Source organism: Halichoeres trimaculatus, unplaced genomic scaffold (assembly GCF_033239565.1).
Source record: "Halichoeres trimaculatus isolate MK-OKI-2021-1 unplaced genomic scaffold, fHalTri1.1 fHalTri1_scaffold_4, whole genome shotgun sequence".
Taxonomy (NCBI): Eukaryota; Metazoa; Chordata; class Actinopteri; order Labriformes; family Labridae; genus Halichoeres; species Halichoeres trimaculatus.
The window spans coordinates 27,827,903-27,855,266 of NW_027437182.1; the positions used below are offsets into that span (position 1 = coordinate 27,827,903).

At 40.9% G+C, this 27,364-nt stretch overlaps 2 protein-coding genes across 4 annotated transcripts in view; both read right to left on the reverse strand.

The window, feature by feature from the left end:
* The window catches only part of tle5 (TLE family member 5, transcriptional modulator), a 49,023-nt gene extending 30,434 nt beyond the window's left edge, over nucleotides 1-18,589 (reverse strand). The window contains exon 1 of one of the 2 annotated variants that reach the window (XM_074668187.1): nucleotides 17,661-18,589. In XM_074668187.1, coding sequence (XP_074524288.1) covers nucleotides 17,661-17,687 — 27 coding nt within the window. In that variant the 5' untranslated portion in view covers nucleotides 17,688-18,589. The remainder of the gene's footprint in view (nucleotides 1-17,660) is intronic. The other variant, XM_074668186.1, reaches the window with a different exon arrangement.
* Nucleotides 18,590-19,887: 1,298 nt separating this feature from the next.
* Nucleotides 19,888-27,364, reverse strand: part of LOC141789689 (guanine nucleotide-binding protein G(q) subunit alpha) — a 36,794-nt gene continuing 29,317 nt past the window's right edge. The window contains exons 6-7 of one of the 2 annotated variants that reach the window (XM_074669243.1): nucleotides 24,669-24,822; nucleotides 19,888-24,252 (exon numbers count right to left, since the gene is read on the reverse strand). In XM_074669243.1, the coding sequence (XP_074525344.1) occupies nucleotides 24,062-24,252; nucleotides 24,669-24,822 (345 nt within the window). In that variant the 3' untranslated portion in view covers nucleotides 19,888-24,061. The remainder of the gene's footprint in view (nucleotides 24,253-24,668; nucleotides 24,823-27,364) is intronic. The other variant, XM_074669242.1, reaches the window with a different exon arrangement.

Below are 27,364 nucleotides of genomic sequence, written 5' to 3' on the forward strand. Positions count from 1 at the left end.
TTTAAAATGACTAAGAGCTGTGCTCGCTGTGATCGTACGTCATGGATCACATGCGCTGTCTGCATCTTGTGCTCATGCATGAAGTAAAACGTGCCGAAGCCTACCTTTCTAAAGCGTGCCAAAGCAGAGGAAGTGAATCGTGCTTGAGCACGGCACGGTGTACCCAGCTAATAAACCCAACAAAGAAGAAAAACGTGACACAGTAAACAAAAAGCATAGATGGAAGACATCCAGCATTTCGTCCTCTCTGTGATTGGCATGTAGCTCTTTGATACAAAGTGCAATCAAGCTTTGTTTCAGAGAAGACTGTGTGCTGCCAGGAGAAATGCAGCCGCTGTCAGGGTAAGTGACGTTTCTACCAATCAACAGTCTGCAGTGTGTAGCTCCACCTTCTGAGAGCAGATCGGTTCAGTGTGGCACCCATACAAAAGGGTCCCAAAAAGTGGGACAGCTTGTCTCAGTTATTTGGGGATCTGTCCGGGGATAAGTCAGTGGAAATGCCACAAAATGCGCGCCGTACGGAGACTAACTGAACTGGTCTTGATGGAAACATGGCTTTAAAGTCCAGCTCATACTACAGATTGACTTTACCACCACTCTATTATTTCTTCCTTTCTACATGAGCGAAATAGGAAATAAGCAACATTCCTGCAGTAAATCTGAGGTTCTTCATTAAATACAGGACTGTTAAAGATGCCTGTCCCATCGCTGCCCTGTGCTTTTTTTTTCCACAACACAACTAAACCATGAGGGCCTTTCCCTGCCCAGTACAGCACACACTGCTAACAATGTTTATTATCTCTCTCTCCATCAGTGACCAAAACAAGGTGCTCTATGGGGGCCCGAGAGCCCACAACAGATGGATGCCCATAATGTTAATGAAATACTGCCGTAATAATGTGACACTTGCCATCTGCTGTGACAAAAAAAAGCTACCTACACGCTGTGAGTGAAATTGTGTTTGTGAAGGAGAGAGGCCAGGCTAATGTTTGCGTGTGTGTGTGTGTGTGTGTGTGTGTGTGTGTGTGTGTGTGTGTGTGTGTGTGTGTGTGTGTGTGTGTGTGTGTGTGTGTGTGTGTGTGTGTGTGCTTTTGTTAGTATTACAGAGGGATAGCATGGACAGTGTAAATGTGACACGGACAGATAAGTGTGTTAGAGCAAAGCAGAGAACCTTAACGTTGAAAAGGTGTGTGGGACAGATTTTGTGTTTGTGCGTGCGTGTGTGTGTGTGTGTGTTTGTGGGGTGTGTGATAAGCTTCTATGTATGATGCTTGGCTGCTAGAGGAACAAATATTCTCTGCCATGAATCATACACAAGGATACAACAGCCCACACACACTCTCCTTCTCCTGACAAATTTGCATAGTGCACACACGCACACACAGACACAGACACACACACACACACACACAGCACCTAAATGTAGGACAATCTCTAATTTGATTCTGCCCTGCTCCTTTGAGACGTAATTAAAGCATTAAAAAGCTTTGTGCGCTGGTGAGGCAATTGAGACAGTCTTCAGCGAATAAATGGGATTCATCGTTTCAGGAAATTGCTGCCCCTCCCCCAGTGCGCCCCCACCCACCCACCAACCTACCAACCAACCAACCCTGAGCCCACTCATCGTCAACCCCTGCACACACACACCCATACACATACACACACACACACCCTTCCTGGCCTCATCATCTGGTCCAATCCATGTGAAATCTACTGTGAACCATAATGTCTGTTTTAAATAAGAATCAGGCTCAGGCTGTTTTTGCTCCATAGATCAGTCGACAAAGGGGATAGAGGAAGGGATGAAGATTAAAGGGGGGGCTCCTCACACAGAGACCACACTACAGTGATTAGACACACCAACAATACATGAATACAGTACATGTATGCAGCAGAGCACACACACACACACACACACACACGCACACACTTCCATAAATGCCATACACAGATAGAGAATAACAGCAGGGTACATGGGAAAACATCCTCCTCAGTGTAAATCCTGCCTGAGGGGAGAAGCAGCGTGGGGATTGTATTTCCTGGAGCACTGCCTGACTGTTTACATCTCAGTTGTGGGTGTTTGTGTGTGGTATATATGTGTGTGTGTGCGTATGTGTTGGGGGCAGGGATAGTGCCTTGGCATTGTAATCGCTCACTAATGACTGGATGTTATCTCACTCCCACTTTTTAAATGAATGCAGTAGATCTACGCTGACGAGCAGTTGGCCTATTTCTCAACGCCAAGCTGTCTGTTTGCTCCATAGCAACTAGTCCCAAGGATGCCGTTTGAGCCATCCAGCTCCTCTGCCCACCACACAATCACCATTTCCCAGTTTGGGTGCAGTGGACTGACGCATACACATTATTATTATTCAAAGATAACACAATTGCAGGGAAAAAAGCTTTGCTGCAGAGCGCAAATACTCTTTTCTTGTTTGTTTATTTATTGACAAGATTAGGAACTGTTGTGCTAAATTAAAAGCTGGATGTGAGAGTGGAGTGTGTTCCAAAAAATGGCTTAAAGCAAGTGCTTAACGTGGTGTTTTACTGCACATACAACCTTGTAGTGGGAGATGACAGTGTTTCAAGGACATGTATATACCAGGGTTTGCGCTTTAAAAAAATGGCACCGTGACTGGCTGGTTTTCAATTTACCGAACAAGCGTTTGATTTCCCGGTCAAATATTATCTGAATTTATTGAGCTTAAATGCTGCAAAGTATGCCCCCGCAGCTTCCGCGATGCTGGGGGGGTGTGGATACTTTTCAAAGGGCCCCGCCCTGCCTGTCAAATTTCGTGCGGACTAAATTTCAACATAGTGGTAGGGAAATTTATTCAAAGATATGCCCAAAGATCAGGACCTCACCTGCAAAGCCTGTAAAAAAACTCTATTCCTGTTATTAAGTGGGGGTGTATTTTCGATCTATGTAATCTTTGTCGCTATACATGACAAAGCGATTTAAAAACATTAATAATTTGGTCCTAGAAACATTTGTTCTATCTTCAAAGTAAAGTTGTGTAACAACCTGAGTGGACTGATTCCAAAAACTGATTATAAAACCCTGCGCTGTGCGTCAATGGGTAATGAGGAGTCAAACAGAGGAGTCCCGCAGACAGCTCCTGAATAATGACAGTTAGGATCCGCGTCCCGACAGTGACTATGACATTTGGGCTCTATAGGGTGATCTGTCACTGCATGAGTGAATAGCCTCATGGAAGTTATATTTTACAAGTCTTCACATTATTTACTAACAAAATTCGTTAAGGCAACTAATTTGGTGCTTTTAAGGTCATGCCATTAAGTTTGCGTGGATCCTCACGTTTACGTTAAGGGGCAGACTTACAATGATACCACGTGCATATAAGAATAATATCAAAGCATGTCAATTTATAAAACTTTACTTTAAAGCATAGGCTGTATCAAATAAAACGAGTGCCATCAACTGACTCAATTGGTTAACTAAAATTAATATTGCACAGCAGGAGCTTCCATTCGGTCCGAAACAACCGAATTTTCCTTTTCTTCATGGCAGGAGGCAAGACATCATTTGGGATTTCAGCCTCACCACCATCTTTCTCCTCTGAGCTATTTTGTTTAGTAAAAAAGTCTTTAAGTTTCACCTGTTTTGACATGTGTCTCCCGCTGTATTGTTGTTGTTCTGCGCGCTTTGTCGGAGTAAATGAAACCCGTGCTACAAGTTTAGTACAGCCTGAAAAAAAAAAAATGTTCCACATAGACCAGGCCTATCCATAAAAGATAAGAGGGAATATTTCTCACCAGACATTTTGACCGGTGGAGTTGAAATATGTCGGACTTTGGCAGATTTTACCAGTCAAAGTCCGGTAATTACTGGATAACGGAAACCCAGGTATATCCTCATAAACAGAAGCTTTCACCTAAGGCCTTGGACATACTGAAGAGGATCATTTTGGGCAAATGTTGAGGGAGAGCAACCCATGCAAGATGTGTTTAACATGTAGGCAAACTTCTCAGCAAAAATCCATCCTGATATGATTTGCTGAGCCAGACGTCGAGGGCTTAAGCCTTTTGATAATACACCAGCACCAAACGAGATCACATCCTCCATCTAAGAATAGCTCCAACCAAACAATTCCATCTAAATATCCCAGATTAGTGTTTGGACTAAAGCATATGTGCCCAGTGATCTGAGAGAGGGACAGGGCTAACTGGCCGGGGTCCAAGCTCACCCTGGCCAGCTCTGTCTGGGCCAAGCGAGCCTTGCCGCTAACTGCTTAGTGTGTGTGTGTGTGTTTATGTGTGTGTGTGTGTGTGTGTGCGCCAGAGGCTGAGGAATAGGATTGTGTCTTCAGCCACTCTGGACAGGAGCTTTAGAGCACAGGGAGAGCCTAATCCTGTTTGGGCCAGGAATTTGATTTTGATTATTATCTCTCACGAACCAAGCCAAGGCTTACCCCCATTTCTGCAGCGTTATCCCCACAACACACACACACATAAACACACACACACACACGCCTCCCCCTTGCAACCCAACAGATTTGACCTCGTTAAGACGCTTTAAAGGGGATTATTCTACTTTTATCACTTCGAGTGAAGTGCCCTTGCTAACATAGGCTTGGCATGGCTCGCCCCCCCTCACTGCTCTGCAGAACTATCTTGACCCCCCCTGTGCATTGCCAGCCAAGCACGCAATACAAACACACACAAACACACCACTTAAGGCCCTGTGCCCTGCAAACACACTTGCACAAAAATGCAGCAGACTTTAACCACAAACACACACACACAAAGGCATGCACTCAAACATAGCAGACACAAGGTGGAGGAGCGACACACATGTTCACACATACACAGCAAAATAGTGCAGAGATTGCAAAGCCAAGGGAAATGGGCAATTTGTCAAGAGTGGGGAAAGTGGCGAGGCCGACAGGGCTGTGGGTTTGGAGACCATGGCCGAGATTAAAGCCAGCCTCGCAGAAGGGGGGCTTTAAGATTACACCCGGTGCGGTTGTGTGGATGATTGATGCCTGCTTGTAAAACCAAGGTTATTACTCACAACAGCCGGAGAAGGGGGGAAGACGGGGAGGCAGGAAAGGAAGATTAGTCCCAAAGTTCGCAACAAATAAGTGGACAATGAAAGCAGAAAGCCTGAGTGCAGGCATGAGGCTGACACCAGGGAACCTAAGTTTCATCTGCTTGATGGAGGAGGCAACACTTAAAACCTGCACAGGTCAGGAGTTAAAAATGTTAAAACGTTAAAGATTTTCCCCCATGACCTCAGTACAAGCCTTTTAATTTTGAGTTGCTCTTAATGAGTCACTCATCTATCCTTTCTAGTTTTTTGGGGTCTTGAAATTCCAGCAAGTCTTGGAAACATTTAGACTGAATATCTATTTAAAAACCACTTTATAAACAACTGATATCCACACCATTATCCAACTTGCTTATGATGGGATTTTTATGGGATTTTTCTGAAACGCTGCCGACACTGTTGCCGTGTAAACAGTAAGCCGGCGTTTTCAGTGGAAACGATGACATCACACTCTGCTTTGCGCGAGCGCATACAACAGGACAACAGTAACGTTGTTAGGATCGTCACGAACTACCATGTTGAGATTGCGCTGCTCAATCTGCTGTATCTGCGGCCTGTCTTCATACATCTGTTGCTCCACTTTTTAACTTAGTATTCCCCAATACACCAGATGATCAGCTTAACTCTACTTCGGTAGAGATCTCCCAAAAGCTGTCTCTGGCCAAGACAGTTATAGCACCACCTGCAGGCCTGGCATGCTTACAACAACGTTTTCAGTCTCTCTGTGTTTTCGTGTAAACACAGATTATTTTCACTGCGTCTCAGCGTTTTCAGATGAAACGTTGTTGCGTAAACGGGGCCTCAAACTATCCTAATTTGACACCATGGTATAGCAGCAACAGTTCAATACGTGTTATTGTCCAAATAGTGAAAAACAACATTTTTTCAGTCCCTTTTTATTTTCATCCAATATAAGAATATTTGAAATAGTTTTGAGCATTGGTTCAGGAACAACGCTGTGTGTCTGAGAGTATGTTTTTCTAGTGCTCCCTAAACACCGTAATGTAATGAAGAATTCCACTCTTGAACAACAACAGTACACCGTCGAGGGTTGAAGGTAAAAAGTACAAAGGCGTAATGACAGCTGAGCATAGTCACAACGCTGGGACAGAATCTCATTGTGAAAGGGCAAAAGTAACCTTCAGCTCATAAAGCATCTTCACAAAGGAATGTGAAGTCTTACTACGTCAAGAAACCCTTGAAGAAAAATGTGCTTCATGAAGGCTTTACAGAGAACTCTTAGAAAGAAAAAAACAGAAAAACATATACAACCCCAAGTTGTATAGATCTTAAAAAAACAGATTTGGTGAAGAACAATCGACTGGGTGTACTGTTGCAAATATCAAGCCTGTATAATAAGGGCTGCTCTGGCTGCACTCAGGACTAGCAGGGCACCGACCTCACAGCAGGGTGGTGACAATACCTGCCAACAAGTATTCTGAATACAACACAAGAGAGGCCAGCCCTGTCTCATGGGGCACTTTTGTCCTCACAGACTCCCCCTCCTGCACAAGCAGACTGAGCGAGGGAGGTTTTCATTGCCGTGCTGTGAATCCTCATGCCGTCTGAATGAGAATTTGGTGGACATGAGGCGACATACTGTTCCAGTGCGGGCTTTTCTGCTCTTAGGCACACAAACAGAGCAGCTAATTCTCTTGTCTGAGCTGGTGCAGAGCATTGCGTATTGGCAGGTCTATGGGGGTCCGGGTTAGGCCGGGCCAATCAAGCAGCCCCCCGTCGAGCCGCTTTGTTCCAACCCATCGCACCGTTCTGCTCTGAGGAAAGGCTGCCCTGCCTACTGCCGCCCACCCTCCCTCTTTCCCACCTCCCACACACTCCTCGTTGGAAGCCACTGCTGAATACTGATGCAGCCGCTCTACACCCCCCACCTCAAACTCCCACACAAAAACAAACACACACACACACACACACACCACGAACCTATGAGCTTGCGACTCCATGTGCCAACATGGATTTAAACAAACACAGACTCCATTTCACTCATTCAGCCATAACACCATTTATTACACACACACACACACACACACACACACACACACACACACACACACACACACACACACACACACACACACACACACACACACAACTATGGACATGCATAGAGCTTTTTAGCAGATGCATATCCATAAACAGTGCAGAGGACCACCACACAGGGAGTTCAAAAAGCTTGTGCAGACAAGATCCATACTTAAACCTCTCTGTTAGCATCTGTTGTTTGACACTGTCATCATGGCTTAGCTGATGCAGTATTTTATGTTACGCAAAGAGGCAAACTATAAAAGAGGTAAAGATAAATCTAATATCAATTTCACACTAAAGTCACACTGACACAGACTCTATGATGTGTAAAACTGACAGCGTGGTTATGATGAAGAACTGAAAATAACCAAACTGTGACGAGCCACTCAATAAGCAGTCTTCTCTGCTTTCCTGCATGTGCCTAATGAATAAGTCACTGTTGGTTTATGCTGTGTTGATATTTGGATTCTACATTTCCTGCAAGTCCACACTCTAATCTACCACAAATTATCATGCGCTGAAAGTTCTGTGACTGATTGGCCCAGCAGGGCAGTGCATCATGCAAAGAGTGGTGACATGTTTTTTGTCAACTTGACTCAGTATTTCCATCAAGCCAGAGGCTGCTCTGCTGTACGCCTTGGGCCCCAGAGGGATGGTGCAGGCAGTCTGTGTATGTGTGAGTGTGTGTCTGGGACTGTAGCTGTTTGCTTTAGCTGAATTCTAACTCATGTAACCACTCTTGAGGATCTTTTGCACCAAATACAGATGTTTTCATCTGTATTTGGCTCTTCATAGCTCTTTAAAGAATATAGATTTCTCATTTACAGCAGCTCAGGGCCAGTATGAATCAAAGCTGAGAAATCTGAGTGCAAACACTTCACTTAATTATCTTTGCTTTGTTAACAACCAATTACATTTCAGAAATGCATGACAGCTTCTCTACCGTTTTGAAAAGCTGCTGAATGAGTCACAGGAACACAACAAAAATGTATAGAATACTTTTAACTATGATAAACCTCAATACCAAAAAAATTCTATATTTGGCATCAAATTTGAAATCAAATTTACTTTGTGATCTTGACTTTTAGATCCATTACTCTGTGATCTGATACCCTGGCTTAAAGGTTGGTACTATTTACATGTCCGATACCATAGATTGGTCTATAGACCCCCCGGTCACAGCCTCGCACAACAACTGTAGTGCAAGCACAGATTGCCTCGGCCAGTTTGAGGTGAATAAATGAAAGAAAAAATGGGTCCTAAATCCCATCATCCCACTATGTTACATAAGAAGTGAGGCTTACAGTCTAGTTTTAACCTGATTGATGCAATGAGTCAAACTTTTTAGCATCGTGTTATAGTGCTGGATGAATACAATATAAAATCAAGCTGCTCCCTAGTGCGGAAAGTGAAGACAATACTAAAGTGCAGAAAAAACAAGCAAATCCAACAGTGTGCACAAGAAGCTGGGTGGAAAAGCCAAGGAATCACCACGCCTAATGTTAAATGCTCGATTTTGAAGCAGAAATAAATCATACATAAACACTATACAGGGATTGAGTAATAACCTAAATAATAACCTAGTAATAGTAAAGGGGGCTAGCTGAGCTGACTAACTGGATGGCATATAGTTGTTTGCTGCGTTCCATTTGTACTTGGAAGTCAAAATTTCCGAGTTCCGGGTGGAAAAGCCCAGCCAAAACACCCCCAGAGGTCAGAATTTCCGACTTGTAAGTTTGAGCAACCACACCACCCCTGAGTTCCCAGAAGGAAATTCTGAGTTTAGGAGTAAACAGTAATAAAGCTCTTTTTTTAATTTCAGGATTTCTGGCTAGTGTTTGTCACAATAAATAAGCCATATATATATTATTTGATGTTTATATACAGATATAGGCAAGGCAGATACAGGCAAGTTTTTCCGACTTGGCAACTGGAACGCCCAACTCGGGAGATGATGTCACTCGCAATCCCGACTTCCCAGTCCTGAGTACAAATGGAAAGCAGCATAAAGCCCTGTTTCCACCAAGCATTTTGGGGCATTTCCACTGAATAATCCCGGGACAGATCCCCAAATAACCAAGACCAATGGCCCCACTTTTTGGGACCCTTCAGTTGGGGTGCCAGACTAAACCCATCCATTCCAATCCCAGAAAGTGGGGCTAAAACACTGCAGTAGGGATGGGTACCTTTCACATTTGAAACGATACGGTACCGATGCCCGGTACCTGGCAATCGATTCCGGTACTGACCAGTACCAATTTTCGGTACTTTTTTGTGGAAAAAATATCAATTTGTTTGATAATGAAATATAAAAAAAATCAATTTAACAAATTTATTCTTCAATATATAACCTTGCAATGCTGTGTTCATGTCCAGCATGGAAAAGCACCTACTCTTCCACTCCCTCACAGTCACAAGGATGCATTTAGGTACCTAAACATGGTACCTTTTGGTTTTACATGAATTGATACCCGGTACTTTTGACAGAATTCGGTCGGTACCAATAAAAGTACCTAATTCGGTACCCATCCCTACACTGCCGACCGTTGATTGGTCAAAAAAAAGTTGTCACTTACTGTGCAACAGCAGCTGTATTCCCCCTTGCGGCACACAGCCTTCTCTGAAACAAAGCTTGATTGTGCTTTTTAACAAAGAGCCAAATGGAAATCACAGAGAAGAAGGAATGCTGGATGTCTTCCATCATTGCTCTTTGTTTACAGTGTCACTTTTTCTTCTTTGTTGGATTTATTAGCAGGGTGCACCGTGTCGCGCTGTTATGGCGTCACGCTGTTATGTAACTGATGTGGCTATTGGCATCTGGCTTACACGCTGCCAAACAAGAGGGGGCACTGTTGGCTGTGGAAACACAAACAGAACCAGGCTAAATGATCCAACCCGTACCGAACTGTACTGATCGAAACCAGACCACTTGTTGGAAACGGGCTTAAAAAACTGCCAAAACACCAACTCTCAACCAAAGGTTATGTTGAGTCAATATTTCTTGAAAGGCAGTTGGGCTTCCAGATGCCACTTCAATGCCTCTGAAACTACCACCATGTTTTAAACATACAGCTTTTCGTCTAACAGTGATGATATGACACATGCAATTCCAACAAACACCAACATTCCTGTTTTCAAAAGACATTCACACAGAAACAGATCTGCCCACTTTCCACAGCTAAATTGGATTATCTACATAACTACAATGCTTGAAAATTATTTCTTAGTGTTTTCCTCACATTATGGTTGGTGTATTAACTGTTGCCATTGTGTATTTACTGGGAAATTCAAAAAAAATGTTTTTGCAAGAGAAATTTGAGTCGCACCAAATTGGTGGACGACCCAAATGCTTTTGTAGGATCTCTCAAAAAGGATAAATGAATTGTAATTTCTCTTGCTCATACTGTCATAGCTGTGTTAACGTTTGTTTAAAATGTGGATTGGCTTAGGGAATTTAGAGGTTAGGATGCAGACCATAATCCACATTGTTCCTGGCTTATGTCCAGCTGGGGATGTGTATGGGATTTATCCCTGGTATGTTTTCTGTTGTTTCTTTTCTGCCACAACGGTAAAAAAAAAAAAAAAAAAAAAAAAACGGAAAGTGTGCTTCCCAGGGTGCACAAGTCTTCAGTCCAAAAAGGGTACAAGTCAGAATGTTTGAAAGCGTATTCCCATTCTCTGCTTGGCTCAAGGTCAATGTGTGTGTTCAAGAACAGAAGGGTTGTACCAGTTTCCTCCCCTCCTTTTAAACCCACCAAAGCATTTTGACAATCATCCACTATGGCCCTTCACAAAAATCAACATCACCTGTGACCCGTGGCCTCGACTCAGCCACTCAGAAGCAGGGCCTCATGTGGGGTGGGGGGTGGGGGCTCTGTTTGTCATGCTAATCAGCTGGCCTAACCTTAAGGACCCAGACATCTGCTGCCCTGCATGTGTCAAGCCCCACATTCAATTTGTTCCCCGGATACAAAAAGCAGGTAAGACCCTTGAGGTTGTTAAGAATGTGTTGTGTGCATGTGTGTGTCTCTCTGTGTGTACTTGTTGTTTGTACTGCATGGATGAAAAAGAAAAATCCTTTATTTCTATGCATGAACTGGAGTCATAATTATCATAGAAGAATAAAGTGTATGTCAGTGTTCTATGCAGTACGCGTGCACTCCTGTGTGCATGTGTGTGTGTGTGTGTGCTTTAATGTCCAGTGCCCCCCACACACAGCCACACAAACACGTGGAAGTGTGTGTGCAACAGAGCAACAAAGCAGGAGTGGGGGTGGGAGTTTGTTTAATGGGCGAGACAGGGGACCATGGGGATTAAGCTCCCCCCAGCTGGAGGCTTTAGAGGAAAGGCTGGGGGCTGTCCTGTTAATTCAAGTGGGCTTAATAATGCCTGTGCACCCTCTGCCCCTGACCCTCCCACCACTACATCAGATCTGAGAGGAAACGCATGATAAAGGGAGACAAGCAGAGGGAGGAGGGAGTGTGGGAGTGTGTGTGTGTGTGTGTGTGTGTGTGTGTGTAACCTGTGGCCATGTCTTCAGTTGAGCATTGGGAACAGGAGACTTGGGAGGTTTTGCCTCCATGTTACTTGCTCGTCTCTCCAGCTTTGGCACTGTGCCTTTCTGTTGCTCCACTTTCACGCCACAGCCAGCTTTGTTGAAGCTGCATTAGGATTAATCAACACCCAAACAATATGGCAAACGCTATCAACTGGGTCAGGCACTCTGCCACTATCAAATAAGGCTTTTCCCTCTAAAACCAATGAACTGTGCTTGTAACCTGTGTCGTTGGATTAAAATGTGCACATTGACTTTGAAAAGAGACGCAAATCTCTTTAAAACCAAGCTCTAAATGTGAACAATTAAATTATTCCACACATAATAAAAACTGTGATTTTTCAATCAAATATTTTTGAATAGTTTTCAAAATTGGGATGAATGTGGTAATGTCTTACTAATTAATGGAATACACTTATTGCATCTGTCTCAAACTGGTGCTACAGCTCTAAAAACAGATTTCTCTTCCACTTTGACTCAGCCACACAACTCATCACAGTTGTGTGAGATTATTAACATCAGATCTTAATTGTACCTTAAAGGGGCATGTTTCACTTTTCTTTTAACCAGATATTATGATGTATCATTACATGACTGTCTTACGATTGATCAATTAGCAGTGAGTTGTTGAATTATGTGAGGATATTACTATTTTCTATCATTTTGGAGTGTACTACATTCTGTTCCATCCTGTTCTTTCATTTCATAATGCTACCTGTGATATACTGTCACACATTACTGCAGTGTTTTACCAAGTTTAAAGTTTTGTTTTTTGGGGTGTGTGTCTGCAAGTGACTGTGTGTATCTATCAAATGATTATAGCAATGAATCAAGTAATCCATTGAGAAACTTTGCTCACACAGCAATTTTTTTTTTCATCAAATTCGTTGTTGCCACTACCCCTACACAATGAAGTTGTCCTTGTTGAACTTTAGAGGTTTATCTTTTGATCAATGCATATTTACTTACAAAACATTTTTATACTAAAATCATACAATGAAATATAACATCCATACAACACTTTACCTGTAGATGTTACCTGGCTACCCCTACCTTTGTCACTGCCCTCATTGTGCCACCCTAGTCTGAAAATCTGGACACGCCCCTGCACAGAGGCACAGTAACAGTGAGGTGTGAAAGCTAACAAGCTTTTAGGTTTATGCGACAAATTGTACCATTTTGGGGGTGCCGATCCAATTTAATTCTATTTTTTCTGTATTTACAATTTTTGCGATTTTAAGTTTGCTTTTTAAACACCAGACCATGTGAAAAAGTTAAATGCTGATAATGTTTATAGACTATATCAGGAGCCAAATTGTCACATATAAAATGCACATCATGTGAGTCTGAGAAAAACATTTCACCCTCTGCTTGAGAAAAGTGGTAACTTTTTTCCAATCCAGTTTAAAAACAAAGACTAAAATGAAGAATATGAATTTGAAAAAAAAGATCTTTTGATAAAGACTCACCATTTTAATAATGGAAACAAAAAAATCCTGATATATCGTACATTGTTTTTTTTTCTCCCACCCTTGGTGTGTAATGTGTGCTAGTGAAATCACAACACAAGCCTGGCACCAATCAGCATTCCACCTTCTCTAAAACTGATCAGGATGAATTCTAAAGTAAAAACAACGCACAAAGGGGGAAATGGGGAACTTTTGCTGATACTGATTTATATAGAGTCTTAAACCCAGACACATCTATCAAGCAAAAGTTTTTTCCTGCAGGACTCACAAGATTTTTGCATTGTAACATGTGCACCATAATAACAAACAAAGCACAGAGTCACTGGTGAATGATCATATTAAGTACAGAACTGAATTTCCTGTAACTGTTTCAACCATAGTGTGCAGGGTTTATTGTTGTGATTATTGTTGTGAATAAGATAAATAACATGAGGATTTCAAGTTTGTTTAGAAGAACAAGGTATAGATCTGTTCTGTAGTAAAGGTAACCTGATACCAATTTTTTTGTGATTTTGGTGCAACAGAGAGTGTGGGGGTGCTGCCCCCCTAATATAATGATAGGGGAAACACTAGTATTGTATTATATCTTGATATATTATGTTGAATAATTTCATATCAAATCACATTGTAACATAACCATATCTTGATATAAGATTAAGGGCCACATTGAGAAATAAAGTCAAAGATATCTTGAATGAAGTTTTAAATATACGATACTAAAGTTATACAAGAAAAAAGTCAGCAATTTATCATTACTGTTGACAATTTATTAGAATAAATGCTCTGTGAGAAAGAAGTCATTGCAGTAGTTTTATGACTGACATCATAAATGTATGAGTTTCCTCTATTGAATTTCCAGCTTCAAAAAAGAAAACATTGTAAGTATCATACTGAAAAGTGAGCTAGCTAACAATACCAACCACTTGCTGAGTGGGGTATAATGTATTGCTCTGTTTCACAATGACACAGTTTACTACCAAAAGGTCTCTTTCAAATACCAGCATGGCTTCCTCTTTGAACCATTTGCAGCTTCAAGTGTGACACATTACCCAAGAGTCTTTGATTGTGGCTGTCTACTGTGGAAATGCTTTGTTAAAACGCTGGCCAGTGTAGATTCTAGACAGTGCTACAGAATGAACACAGGGACACAACCGAGAGGCTGTTTCAGTAGTAACTGAGTCAGTCTGAGAGATTCATCATCTGTCATTACGAGGCAGTGCTGCTGTTACTCTCCCATCCTCCCGCTCCTTATCTTTGACACTCATATCTATACGGGTGTCACACGTTCCTTCCATCCCTGGGCCCTCACGACAACAGAAGCAGAGACTCAGGAGACAGAGGATTTGAAAAGAGACCGTGTGTGTGTGTGTGTGTGTGTGTGTGTGTGTGTGTGTGTGTGTGTGTGTGTACTGTATGTTTACATTTAAAGCCACAGTACTGGGCTGGGGGAAGTGCACTGTTGTAATTGTCGGTGGGACGGAAAGTGCTTGCTAAGACTGCTGTAAAGGCTAAAGCAGCTGCAGCACTGGCAAAGAGACATGCTAAATTCCCAAACCCCATTTTTTAATCCTGTGTGTTGGGTCTTAATACTCCAATCAAGAAGCATAAGGGTTCTCAATTGGATTAGAAAAATAACCTCTTATCAGGCAGGCATGCAGGCTGCCAGCCAGGAAGGAGCAGAGTAGCCCAGATGCTCTCACCTTGGCAAAGGTGACTGAGTTCTCACCCCATCAGGAGGTGACTGCTTCCCACTTCAACTACAGGAGGGAGGGTGGTTTAAACCAAATAATGGCCCAAAAGGTGTTTTTTCTTCCAGATATGCACATTACATTTCCAGTCAAAAAGCTATGCACAAGTTAGAGGAATAATGCCAACAATGTTAAGCTACCGAGCTATGTTTGTGTTGCTGACTCTAACACATTGTGTGTGTGCTCACCAGAGCCTCCTTCTTTGTTTTTGCTCATGCGCATGGTTTTCTTTCGTTATGTTGAAACCAACCGGCAACCTCTAGTCTAAAAATATGAGAACATGCAGAAATGCTAAAACCTGCTGTTTCTTGAGTTTCTGCTTGAGTCTAGCTCTGAAAGTACCAGAAGTCAAATACACCAAGCCAAAAAAGCTGTTTTCACAGCAGAAATAAATGAAATAATATTTTTCTAAATCTGCAGTTTAGAAGATATTAAGATTGTGAGTTTGCTCAGCGGCATGGCAGAGCTCACGTGACTGACAGGGGCTCTATAGCTGTCAGTCTGGAAACTCAAAGCCCGCCCCTCTTAAAATATGGCCGCGCCAGAAAACTGATCCAAAACTTTACATTAATTAGATAATTTCCTATATTTTGCGATGTATGTGCCCATTTGTTCAAAGCGTAAGTGTTAAAGAATGAAACCATATAACAGTTTATCTGTGCTGTAGATTTATAGATTGCAAAACTGGGATCCCTGAAGTGTTTTAAATCTTTACTGTGTGTTCTGTCTTTCCACTCAACACATGGCTTGATAAGCTCATCTAACTTGAGACTTGTTCTTTACCCTGAAAAGTTCCTACAAGTCTTCTAGGATAGTTTTAGAAGTACTATGGGAGTGAGTTTGCAAGATGCAAATCTTTTGGAAAATACACCCCAAGCAGGTAGGCGTGGATGATGACAATGATATCATATGGCTAGTGTTTTATTATTATAAAAAAATGTGTTTACTGTTACATTAATGTGGGTATGTTACGGTTTTCTGTATTAAAACTTTTATAAACAATTTCAAGGAGAGGTGTACCTTCATTCACCATCATCCTTGATCAAATAAAGCTCACAGAACATAATCTCATCTATCACAACACAACTCTCCATCTACTTTTTCAGACTGAGGGGACATTGTTATGATACTCGACTTTAATTTTTCCCCAAGGCGTCTGGATATGTGTTTGCATTCTATGAAGCACGGTTCAAAAGAACAGAGCAGAATGAAAAAAAAACTCAAAAAGCAGTAAGACTACCTAAAACTTGCTTCTCTTCTTCAATAAGTTGATTTATCAGTCATTTTGTTAATACATACTATTAATGTATTGCAGTCAAGAAAAAAACACATCTGCTTGGGGGGACAAATATAATGAGAAAGTTAAGAGAGATATATATGGAGAGTTATATCAGTACATCAGAACAGAAGTGTTGGATAACAGGAAGACCTTAGACTGGGAAAGGACATGTAGAACAGTCCCCTCAGGAAATTTCAGGGTCAGAGCTCTGAAAATGATTTGGGCGACAGTGTGCAAGGGAAACAGCTCTAGAAGACAATTTATCAAAGACTTCCAACAGGATAAGGAACGAATGCAGTTGGAAAGTGCTCTTTAAAAAAACAGTTTTTGATCCCCAGTCTTAGGTTGAACTCAGTAACACATCACCTTATAGGATTTTACTCATCTAACAAGCCAGGCTGGGGCTGGAGGTTCACAAATTCTCTCATCCTGCTCTCTTGTCTGCTAACACACACCGGCTGGCTCACATCAGCAGCTGCAGCATCACAGCGCAGGCACAATCAGGCTTCCACACAGACTGAGTGCCAAAGGGCAAAGCATTCATGTCACAAAAAAGAGAAGAAAGACACACACGCACGTACCCAGGTTCTAAGCTTCAGCACACAATTTCTCCATCTCAAAGGTAGACGAAAAAAATGTGAAGACATCGCCAGGAAGACACAAAGGGCACAGACCCTGGCAACATCAGGTGTTTTTGCTGCCATATGTAATGCAAAAATACAGGCTGTCACCAAATTTGAGTTTCATGCAGGTTTTTCATTGAGCCACAAAAAGCAAATTACGATGCTTCTTATATTAATTGGAGCGCACAGGAAGTGACAGGAACCCCAGTCACTTAACATAAATGTTTGACCAATGGGCTGAAAGCGCTCATTACTGATGAATGCATGCCCTGGACTGAGTTTCTGTTACCATGGAAACTTGAGATTTAGGGGAACGGAGGAGATGTGTGCTTTTTCCAGTCGTAAAACACACCCACCTGCACATTATAGTGTACAGAGATTAGGATTGGTTTTAAGCTCCATACTATGGAAATAATAACAACACTGCTACTTTCTTACAACTGGACAGCTGTTGACAGTTACACAAAATTAGGCTCTTATTTGCATTTTGGAGAAGCAGTAACTTGAAACTCGAGTGGTATAAAGCTATAAGTCGATATGGCTCAAATTATGTATTCATTTGAATGCTTTGATTGAGAGTGGCTGAATGTCTTTAGCTAGAAAAGTTTGAGTTTAAAGTAATGCAGGATATTTAAATTTTTTTATTCACTTAAAATCTCTATCCATAAACCATACCTTCTGCAGCACTTACAGGCACTGCAGTTCAATAGACTGTTTCTTATGTTATCCCTGTTTAAACGACATCACGCAGTCAAAAACAAGTTGCATGTCTAATTTTCTCACCAACTAACATGCATGGTAAAATCACTTGGTCCGTGCTGTAAAGGAAGTACCAAATATTTTAAAGAAATGTCGAATTACAGTTCACTTACTGAGTGTCTTGATTGTGGAAACATCATGTCAATTCCTTGTTTGGTGCTGTCCTTCCCAAACACGACCAACTGAGTGTCCTGTGTTTATATTTTTCCTTTGCGTTGGTCCTTTGTCCAAAGCTAGCCCTGCCTCAAACAGGAGCTGTCCAGCGTTAGCAGGGTGCCGTGCTAACTGTGGCTAGCGAGCCTCCTAAAAGATTTATCTGGATATGAGTAATGCACTTAGCAGCCGTTAGCGGGGTAACTAAAAGAGTCGGTGTCTTGTCTGGTTGATAGAAGAACATTCAGCTGTACCAGTCCGAGTCCTGTGTTTACTGTCTGTGAGCAGGAAACCAATACCAGCGCTGGTTCCTCACTGGCTAAGCTAGCTAATTCTTCAAAAGCTGTCAGTCAAAATGATCCATCGCTGTAGCAAGCTTTCCGCTTTAACGCAAGAGCGGCAGCGATGCGAGCTCAACGGATGTAAATTAATAACGTTATGTACACAGCGCTGTTTGGATGGAGGAAGCAGGCGACAGGTAAACGCTTTCTCCCCTCGTCTTCTGTTGTTCCAACAAAGCTTTAAGTTCGCTTTCTTCACCCAGCTGCACCGACACTGGAGAAAAAGTCAGAGTTGAAAAATGATCTAAACCTCAGAAATTACAAAATGTCTGCGGGTTCGTTTAAGTTGAATCCCGCTTCATCCAACGGCTGCAAATAAGTCTCGCGAGTGGAAAAAAAGAGCAGCAAATCTGTGTTGACGCTCGAGCAGACGGTTAATCAACTTCAGATTAAAACAATCCCGAGCTCGGGTTAAACTCTGAACGTGTGTCTCTTGAACGGATGAGTCTTTAGAGGAACAGAGGATTTGTCAGTAGTCGTGGTGAAGCTACAAAGTCTGTCCATTCCTGGAGCTGGTAGGTAGGCGCGACGCTGCTGCTGAGCTGTCCGCCCAACACAGAAGCAGAGCGGATAGATGAGCGGTACAGCGCATATCTACAGCCCGCAGATCTACCCCATCAGCCGGCTGATGTCTGAGCAAGCAGCGCCTCCTGTGGACGGGTCCTCGCTGAGCCCCACAAACACAGGAAAGTAACTGTGTCAATGAGCAGGTGATGAGCCACTGAGGTAGTTCTGTGCCTTTAAGTGTCAGCTCTTATGAGAGAGTATAATCATTCTTTTTCAGTATAGCAGTATAGCAGGATTTAATAGAAAATGCCAAACAGAAACAAAAATTTCAAATTAAAATCCTTTACTTGCTTGTCAAATCAAAACTCAGTTTTATTTTATTTTAAATAAACAAAAGTTCTCTGTGTTGGCAGGTGTGAATTTTGTCTGTTTCAGTCACTTTAAAGGTATTCTGCATTTACGCATGCACACCTGTTAGGCTATTTTGGTTTAGTTCATAACTCACAATGAAACAGACTAATATCAGTGGTGGTGCCTCTAAATGACTAACAAATGGAAAAAAAAATAATACTCAGCTACAAGATGTGTTTATTTTTTATGTAGTTAATTTTACTTCTCATAAATACAGATGGGGAGAGGTAATATACAGTGTGTAGATGAAACACATATTCCAAAATGTAAATTTACTGTGCATGTCTGGTGGGAGATCAGAAAAGTCTCTAACAATTTACACCAGTCTCCTGTAGAATTTGATAAATGCATTAGCTGTTTGAGTGATTGACAGTGTTACTGAGTCAACTAATTTATAATACAGAAATGATTTCGAATGATGTGTTTACCTTGATCTATCTACCCCATGAATAATAAAACAGTCACAGTTTCAGTACCATTGTTAAGCAACTTAAGTTTGAGCATAACCTGTTTCTAATCCTAGAGGCTACAGATTTACTGTATTAGTTGTTTTTATATACTTGTCACCTTTCTGATTTATCTGTAAATATCTGTGAAACAGCAACTGGGACTGCAGTTGTTTTGATAGTAAAGGAAAAAATTGCACTTCTCTTTCAGGTTGTTCAAATCAAAAGATCTGTTCTTCTTGCTAGATTGTTGTCTTCTATATTATGCCAAATTAACGAAATTACCGGTGCGGAAAACTTACAAAGCTTTTGGTAATCAAGGAACACCCTGGACCAGTATCATAACTTAGGATCAGCATAAGCGCATACGCCTTTGAAGGAGGCATATTTTTAAGTTCCAAATGAAAGAAAAGACTCCAAAGGATGCCATTAGAGTATAGGAACATATTTTATTCCAATTTAAAACATTTAAAGGAGAAGGCTATGAAAATCATTTTCATGTTTGAATGAGGTTCAGGCAACAGTGGTTGAAATGAAACATACAAAAGAGAAATATGGCTAATATACTGTAAATCAATAATCGACCATAGGACCCTTTTCATGAGGGCGTTGCATGAATACAGTATCTCACCCACCCACTCCCTGCCCAACCTTACAAACACATGCAATTAAAATGACATTTACCTTTAAAAACAGCAGTTCATCATTGATCTTAAATATAGAATAAAATTGTCCTTTTTTCATTAGTTAATCACATACTTGAGTGTTTATTTGTTTCAAAAAGTGGACCATGAAATTCACAGGCCCTCTGATTTTCACAACATTGGCACTTGTTAAGAATCTGGCTTTACAAAGAAAGGGGATTGGCACACTCATTGTACATAATTTACATTTGGTATACTTAAAAAAAGAAAGAAGAAAAAAATCAAAGCAAAAATACATTACTTTCAATTTGTACACCACTACACAAAGTTTATTTTAACTCTTTAAAAAAGTCTTAAGTGGTCCTAAATACACGTGTTAAGGTGTTTCAACCTTACAAAAGAAAAAGAAAAGATGCAAAGATAGCTTTTTAATATCACTGAATGTCCATCCCTCTAATCAGAATGGATCTCAAGCATAAGCAATAGCCATCAAAAGTGTGCCCACACACACACACACACACACACACACACACACACACACACACACACACACACACACACACACACACACACACACACACACACACACACACACACACACACACACACACACACACACACACACACACACACACACACACTCGCACTTCAGAGTACCAACGAGTGCGTTTGAACAGACATCTAAGTTTGCATGAATGCAGGCCCATTGCAGTGGTGCAGTTTCAGTGCCGTAAACCAGCAGAGGGAATACACAGTCCAGAGAAGTGAGGAGGAAAAAAAGAGAGTGGGGGATGACTAAACACACAGCAGATAGGTTAATTCATTCACTTGTTATAATAACCATCAAAATATTAAAATATCCATTTAAGTACCTTCACTTGGCAAGTCTTTCAATAAATACATTAATACTGAGGGTGAACACAAACTTCAGAGAAGAAAAGAGAAATTGTTTAGTGTTTATATATTTTCTGTCTGATCAGTTTTGTTTGGCACTATGTTGTGTCCTGGATTATCTGAGAAAAAACACTTTCAAAATGTACTCTATGAGTAATACATACAAATTCTGTAAAAGTCAGTGTAAAGGACGGTAAATTAGCAACTCAGCCCAACTTTAAATTCAAATCATTGGTAGTGTAGTCATGTCAGGTTTTTCATGTTGGCTCTGCTGCTTAATGAAATATACCAGACTGAAACCCTAATGTGACAAAGGTTTCAAAATGTAAAGCTTCACACCAGCAGTGGTCCCTGAGGACGTCACTTCACAGACAGTGAGCCCACACACCTGCTATTAAAAGCCGAAGTTCGGAGTGATGGAGAACATCCTGAAACCCTAAAAACACAAAATTACAGCAATTGTGAAGCAGGTACTGAAATACCTTTGAAACTAAATTACAGTCTGATGCTACACTATTCATCTACATACCTAAACACAGAAGCTTTCTTAGACTCTAAAGTTTGCCTCATTGTGGCATGCACTATTGTAAATCTGGGAAGGAGTTGGTGTAAAACACCTCCATATACCTGGGACAAACTGCTCCAGAGAAAGCCTATGAATAAGTCTGAAACATAAAATTTGACTTTTAGCCCTTGAGCAAAAAAATAAATGAATTAAGCCAAACCAGATTCCATAATTTCTCTAAAGTTTAGTCTGATCCTAATGTCCTTTTAAGACTCCAACAAAGTAGAAGCCCAACATGAAAACACTACAAATGAGAGGATAAGCCAAACGTGTACAGCCACATACAGGAAAATATCAGGGTCAGGGAAGTTGGCAGAAAATGTATGGGAGGTTGTTCTAGTGAACCTCACTTCTTCTGACATGAGCCATTCTACTCCTCTAAAGACAAAAAGAAACTCAACAGGGAAACAAACAACCGTCAGACTCGAGGACACAAGTCATGTAGGCTGCATCTGTGGACTACTGCATTCCTCCCTGAACCTGCAACCATCACTCCAACAAGGATGTCAACACACTCTGATTCAAACCCCCCTCCTCATTAATTGCACCTTTTGCTCTATGCTGTTTATAGAGACCTTTCATTTCTACCAAAGCTGCTAGAAGTAGCCCTTGTGATGAAAAAGTTATGAAAAAAACTTACCTGAATTACATCGTGAAGACAAAAATAGCCATCTATTAACTTTCAGCTTAATGGAATATTTAAACAACTATCAGGCAAGAGACACGATATGGGATTGGTACCAATAGCCAACACATATCCTCAAAAATTACAAAAAAAGCAAGCATCCGTGAACAGTAAATATTCAACCACTAAGTTTTTTGTCTGTTTTCGTTTTCCTATTTGCATAAAGCACAAACCTGACAAGGAAACTGCACCTTCCATTGTCAAGCATTTCAAAACAGAACCGCACAACTAAGTATATGAAGTATCGTTATAAAGATAAAACACTTGTCCATAAAATAGTTTTGATATTTTACAGCAGTATAAAATCTCCTCCTGTCTCCTCAGTTGGAAAACGTTGAGCTGAAACTAGGGAGGAAGTCTCATTTACTGTATCAACAATACGTAGATCTGATTGATAAATTAGACATACATAAAAAAGAACTATTTACTCTCTCGCTGCTCATTACAGTTTATCAAATGTTGGCCAAATAGAATGGCAAAACAAAATTGATTACAGAGAGAAGCCATTATCATTATAAAGACCAACTCGTGACTTAAGCTAACTGGCAGCACAAAAGCTTTGCTGCAATTGCAACCGACTATTGCACTGTACTCATCTGGTGTCATCATTCGAACATTGTGCACAGGAAGATTACTCTCACCATCAAAAGCAAACAAAGAAAATAGATCACAGTACCAACACACGTGTGATTCAGATGCAGGGTGACATGAACAAACGTCACACAGAGCGAGCTGTTACACCATCTACGTCTGAATGATCCAATACAAGAGAAAACTTGCACTTCATTTTGGCAAGACCAGTTTTTAAAGTGAGTTAATATCTGTGCCACTTAGGAGATGAAAAGGATATTGGCAATGCAGTTATAATTACAGAAACAAAGATGGTGGTTTTGATTTGGCAATGAGATAAAAAACAAACTGAGTGATATACAATATGTCAGTATCTGTAACGTTGTGTATAATAATGTACGCTAACACTTAGAACCAAGGGGCAGTGTAAAAACTTGACTTTCCAGAGCATTTCACCCCTTGAATTTTAATTAGAGAAAAAGAGAAAAAATGTTATAACCGACAAGAGAAGAAAATATTTAAAGTCTACAGAGAACTCGTAGTCCTCTCTGTGTAGCCCTCACTTTGTGTGAGCAGCATCAAAACTGTATTTACATTCAACAGAGCAACTGTGCTCTGATTTGGGGCAAGATGAACAAAATAATGAAAAGAATCAAATACACAATTCAAGACCCAGGGGGGCCAAGTATTTCACTGCATCCCAACACAGCCTGATAACTTTTTCATATCATTCTTATTAGTTAGCCTTCGTACATGAGCAGAGTCCAGGAGTCCAGGATCATGAGCCTGGCCTCATGCCCTCATGTTGTAGTGTTTAACATGCATGGGTTAAATAAGAAGAAGAGAAGAGAGCACTTTGTCCATGAAAGTTTAGTCTACACAGAAGATGCCCTCGACCCACCTCAAACACATAAGCAGTGGTGATAATGTAGTGTACAGAAAGAAAATATACAATCCATTCCTGAGGCTGGGAAGGAACCAAGAGGAACGGACCACAACTCCAAAGAGAGGGGTACAAATGGAAGGAGTGTGTTCATATTTAAGTGTGTTTTATGCTAGAGGAGCAGATATTCAGACCACAAAAGATATTTGAAAATGAGCAAAGTGATAACCGAGGAGCAGAGTGGACAGCAGGGACTCAGCATGGATAGTGTTGGTCTTGTTAGATGATCTGAGCGCCTCCATGTTTCATGCATGTGTGTGAGTGTAGAAGCAGGATTTGCTCTGTGTGTTTAGGGCTGCAGGTCTCCTTCTTGCTCACTCTATCACTCTCTCCTTTGCTCTTTTTATTTTTCTCTTCACACCAGATTGTACTCTTTGAGGTTGAGCTGCAGGATGGTGTCCTTGACGGCCGCGAATACAAAGCGGATGTTCTCTGTGTCGGTGGCGCATGTGAAATGGGAGTAGATGATTTTATCACTGTCTGGGTTCAGGTCCACAAACATCTTCAAGATGAACTCGCGACCTGCCTGGGCATCCCGCTGAGGCCCTGAGAGAAGAAAAAATACAATAATCAAGCTTTGACCAGAATAGTTTGAGAATCATTTAACCATGGCTGTCTTTATTCGTAATTTTTTTCCAATCCAGCTGTTGTTGTCGTCATTCTAAATCTAAGTGTGATTTAAGGTACTAACGGTTGTTTTTTTTATAGAGACATAAACCAAGCAGGCTGAGATCTGCCAGGTCTAATCAATTATCACTTTCAATGTAGTACCACACTGTCACCAGAGGGTGTCACTGTACAATCACAAATGATGGTTAACACTGATGAGGCCCACCAGTATGGATCATTTGTGGTCAAAACACAGTCCTGCACTGCACAACCACTTCACAGTGTGGTGACTTTAATAGATGATGTTGTGGTTTCAATTTTCAGTGAAGTACACAAAAAAGACGTGAAATCACCATCAAACTCGGGGAAATAATCCACCAGGTGAGAGTACATGATCTTCTCTTCTAGCAGGTCCTTCTTGTTGAGGAAGAGGATGACAGAGGAGTTTTGAAACCAGGGATATGTGATGATGGTCCTGAACAGGGCTTTACTCTCCTCCATACGATTCTACAAAACCAACAAACAACAAACAATCAGGACATAAAAATTTAACCCTTATCTAAATCTAACCCTTTTTTCCCCATAAGCCCGAGCTCAATCTAGCCAGAGCAACCATTTTTTAAAGTAATTGTAATGTTATATTTGGGCATTGTATGCCCAAATGAAACAGACTTAATGAGTAGTTAGCAAGGGAAACAGGGATTAATGATATGTTGGCTAAAATATAGAGTTTAAACTTGAAAGAAAAAACATCTTATCCATTAAAATTCTGCACCATTTCTGCAACAGTAGGAAGAAAGTTGCTCTCATATACCTGTACAAGTTACCATATCAACAGCATCATAACTTTGAAGTCAGACTGACAAAACATAAAGTGACATGATTTATTAATCACCACAAGCATTTAAGGCACAAATTTTCATAAAAAAGGTAATCATATCAGAGTATTTTTGTTAAATAATAGTGCTGTGATATAAGCATAATATTTACAACCTGCACTATTCTTGATGCTTTGGCTCTCATTCATTCTTCTACCTTATTTGGTTCAGAGTCACAGGTGGCTGGAGGTTTATGCTTTGGTGTTAAATGATAACAGTAGTGCCACATTAAGCTTCTAATCGTTGCGTGAAAGTTTTAATGCAGCATTTTGTGAACAAAAGGTAATGTAATAACTGATGATCAGGGCTGAACAATTAATCCAATTTAAATCAACATCGCAATGTAATACAATGCAATTTTCAAATCGCAAAGGCTGCAATTTAAAAAACAAAACAAAACAAAGTTTTAAAGTGCATTTAAAAAGTACAATCCACAAGAATATATATTTCAGTGGTTGAGCCAAAACTTGGTTTTTATTTACAGTTCTGCGCTTTATTTAGAGACAGATTGTCAGATTATTGTTCATACCTGGCCTCTTGTTCTGCAGTGTTTCGTTCCTTTCTCTGATTTTATTTAATGAAATTAATTATAATTTTATTACACGTCTTCAAGGCTTGAAGTTAAATCAATCAGTTAAAATTCTACTGGGATTGTAATACTTAGAGATACTTTATTCATGTCAATTCATCTCAATTCATCATAACATGCAGGCCTGGCCTACAGGAAAGACTTGTTTCTCTGTTGACAATATCCTTTGTGGTGTTGGTCATATAACAGAACGGTTTATTGCTTGTGTTAAGTGAAAATTTGTAGAAGACACACATCCCCCCTAAAAATTGCATGCTAAATCGCAATCGCAATATTGGCCCAAAAAAATAGCAATTAGATTATTTTCCAAAATCGTTCAGCCCTACTGATGATTCAGATTAATCCAGAAAACTGCCTTGCGCACACAAAAGTAGAACAGGTGGACTTGGAAACCCACTGATGTAAACTGTCAAAGCAAGACCTGCCGTCAAACATCTCTTCTTCCTCTTTCTGATCCAAACTCTCAGCCAGCATCACTGCCACAGTTTATTCTTAGAAAGTCATAATATAATCCTTGCCAGATGACAGCGATGAAATCACAGAGGTTTGAAAACAATGAGGTCAGGATCTGGTCTGAAGGGCCAAAGTCTCAGTTTAGAGCTTGTCAGCACAACAGGATTATATCAGTGGACTGTGATGGCTGAAAGCTACCCAATCTTCCTTCAGCTGTCAACCGTTTCAAAACATAGGTGGGTAACGGCATCAAAATCGTCTATTGTCCCCGACCACCTGAGACCATGTACACATTACAGGCAGGAAAAGTAAATAAACAGCAACACACATGAATGAAACATGTTCCCGTCTTTGTGTGTTTAATAAGGCCTCACATTTGAGCAGGCCAGCTCAAGATAACGCGCAGAATGCTGTGTGTGTGCAGCTAAGAAACTGCTGTTGGACAAACATTGACTGTGGTGAACTACATCTGCCGTACATCACTGAAGCTTCACGGTCAACAGTGAGCTAAGCTGGCAGCTGGGCCTGGTTTATGAAAACTGGTAGTCATATGACAAGGTCAGAGAAAGGGTTTGTTGTCAGGAGGGAGCAGAGGGCACGCAGCGGCTGATCACATTCGTTTTATTGGCCATATTTCTCTTTGAATAGAGTCTAAGCCCAGGACATGGAAAAAGGAAACACCGTCTATCTGGTAAAGGTAAGATCTTTGTGGGCTTGTTGTAAAAGATTAATCCATGTGTGTGTGAGAGAGATCAGATGGTTCCCTTAATAACATCTATGGGCTCATGTTAGAAAAATGTGAATATCCTGTGAAAGTTCAATAGTGAAACATAAATATTTTCTAGACCTATAAACATCTAAACCTACATTTTACAAGAGTTTTTAATTCTGATTTCAAGGCTAATGGAAAAAAGCTCAAAACATTATACAGGCATCTCTAAAATGTTGTTTTTAAACTTTTTTCAGGTTACTTAAAACAGAATAAATATTGTGCATCTCTCAGCCTAGTTCAGAACTTGCAACCACAATCACAGGGAAGACTGCTGACTTGACAGTTTTCCAGAAAACAATCCCACAAAGGAGGGTAAACCACAGAAGGTCATCGCTGAAAAGGCAAGCTGTTTAAAGA